This window comes from Lipotes vexillifer, unplaced genomic scaffold, assembly GCF_000442215.2.
Source record: "Lipotes vexillifer unplaced genomic scaffold, Lipotes_vexillifer_v1.1 scaffold728, whole genome shotgun sequence".
NCBI classification, from domain to species: domain Eukaryota; kingdom Metazoa; phylum Chordata; class Mammalia; order Artiodactyla; family Lipotidae; genus Lipotes; species Lipotes vexillifer.
In genome coordinates, this window is record NW_006783590.1 from 663,991 (window position 1) to 666,315 (window position 2,325).

General features: G+C 54.4%; 1 protein-coding gene across 2 annotated transcripts in view; it reads right to left on the minus strand.

The window, feature by feature from the left end:
* Positions 1-2,325, minus strand: part of TOM1 (target of myb1 membrane trafficking protein) — a 47,647-nt gene that overhangs the window by 15,194 nt on the left and 30,128 nt on the right. For both annotated transcript variants that reach the window (XM_007456261.1, XM_007456262.1), the window contains one exon: positions 597-713. In XM_007456261.1, coding sequence (XP_007456323.1) covers positions 597-713 — 117 coding nt within the window. The remainder of the gene's footprint in view (positions 1-596; positions 714-2,325) is intronic.

A 2,325-nucleotide genomic window follows, 5' to 3' on the forward strand; every position in this document is an offset into this window, starting at 1 on the left:
CAGGAATGACACAAAATGAGGCGATCATGCCAAGCCCTCTGTCCCCTCACAGGCTCAGGTTGACTCCTGGGCCTCGGGGGTCCCTAGCTTTCTTGGCGTGTCTAGGACTGACCTCTGTGGGGAGGGTGCCTTTCCCCACACACAACCCCCTCACTCAAGTGGGGCCCCAGCTGGGGGTGGCACCCTGGGGATATCACGTGACATACGGGAGCCCCAGCCTGCAGATCCCAGCTCAGGCCTGCCTGCTAAGTTTCATATTCTGAAAGGTGGACACCTCACCTTCCAGCTTTTCCTCAAGACCACTGACGGGGAGCTATTTGGAACCAGGCACAGGGAGGGTGTTTTACGTGCAAAGCCTTATTTAATACTCACGTCAAACTTGTACCACAAAAGCAAACTTATCAATGAGGAAACTGAGACAAGAGGGGCTATTCTGTTCAAACCACCAAGTGGTAGAGCCCCGAGTTCCAATCTGGTGGAGCCCGAAGTCCCTGGCTTTAACATCTCCCATTGTGACCAAGGGGCTCAGAGTCCACCATGGAAAGCACCGTGGCGGTGGCGGGGCTGGGAGGCTGAACCGGGCGACTGCTGCTCACCTGCAGCAGCTCCAAGTCTGCCGGCTCCACCTGGGTGGGCACGAGCTCCGTCAGCATCTCCGACATCACCCTCACGTTCCCACTCACCATCTCCAGCTCACTGTGCAGCTTCCCGATCTGGAACACACAGTTGGCCCCACTGAGAGAGGCCGGGGTCTGGAGCCTCTGACACTCCTGGGACACAGCCTGGCACTACCAGCCCGACCTGCCAGCACCCTCTCTAGGCTCCCGGGCCATAGCCCTGCGCCAAGAGGCCCATGGTAGGCTTGCCCTCACCCCCGCTGACCCCCTTACAGATATGTTAGCAACTGTTACAGGGTGCCCAGTGCAGGGAGAGGCCAGGAGGAAAGAAGCTGAGGGCGGAGGCAGCCCTGAGTGTGGCAGGAGGGCTCTGGCATCTCCTGGGTGCTTGGCGCCTAACAAGGCCCTGGAGGGGGGGTTCCCCTGAGGGGAGAGGAGGGAGGCCTCCCTCCTAGGAGGACCCGGTTCTGTCTTGCTCCCCGTCCGCTTTGATGCCCCAGACTCTTCCAAGAATGAGACCCAGTGCCGCCCCCCCACCCTGAGTATGAGGCTCAGACTGAGCACTCGTTAAAGGGACGTGAGCAGGTTTTCAAGGATCAGAGGGGTCCCAGTCTTGGCTTGGGGAATAGCTGTAAATCGAGTCGCACAGTCTCTGCACTCAGGTGAGGTGGGGAAAGGCCCCTGCTGCGGCGTCTCATGCGGCGGGCTCTGCGGGGCGTTTCCTGTCCTCATGGACAACGTGGACACTGTGAATGTCCAGGAAGGGACCAGTGTGGACGTTCCCAAACCTGATCTGGTTGATGAACCCTTTGATCACGGGCTACCTCACGGGTCTAGGATTGAGCAGCCTACATTTTGGGAAATGCTGGTGCATTCTCAGTTGGCTGAACCAGCTGATTTCAGAATCAGTGTCACCATATAAATTCACGGCGCCTGCCTGTGAGGGCAGCTACCATTGTGATCACCTCTAAGGCCCAAGCACTTAATGTATGTTGCCACTTAACCTTGACCATAGTCTCATGAGGAAGGTATCACTGCCCAACCCTTACAGATGAAGTGGGAGTGCAGACACAGGCCCACTACGGTTTGCCAGCAGCTTCCAGACCCGTAAAACGTTTGGTACATTTGGCCTGTTTAACAAACGCTCCTGGCAGAAACAAGGGAAAAAACACTGATCACAAGCCCAGCATGTCCAGGTCAGATGGGACCTAATTACAAGGAGTCTGGGCGTTACATCAGTGCTGCCTGAAAGCCTTAACGTGTCCCAGGACACAGAAGGGGACTCTGAAATTAAACAGACTACTCGGTCTTGTTTAGCAAGAACCTTCCACTGGACATGATCAGTCTTAATCCACACAGGTGCCAGACTTCAGGCAAATTGGTTAAAATTATAACCAGGTTAGATCAGTTTTGGATCACAGGGTGATTCTACCACTTTTATGCACTTTTAATTATTGGGCCTGTTAGGAAAACTTTTCTAGTAATGTTATTTGTAACTCTGGGGGTTGATTTCATAACTTGCTGTAAGTACAGAGGTTTCTCTTTAAATAGGTTTGGGTATGAAAGGCTGTTGGTAAGTTTATTTGTTTGTTAAGACCAAACGATACCGTAGAAGTTTGTAAAACACCTCAAAAGCGGGCACCCCCAGTGTGCAGGCCTCGAGCAACCCCGCCACCCACGACTAAAATGACCGCGCACCCAGGAATGC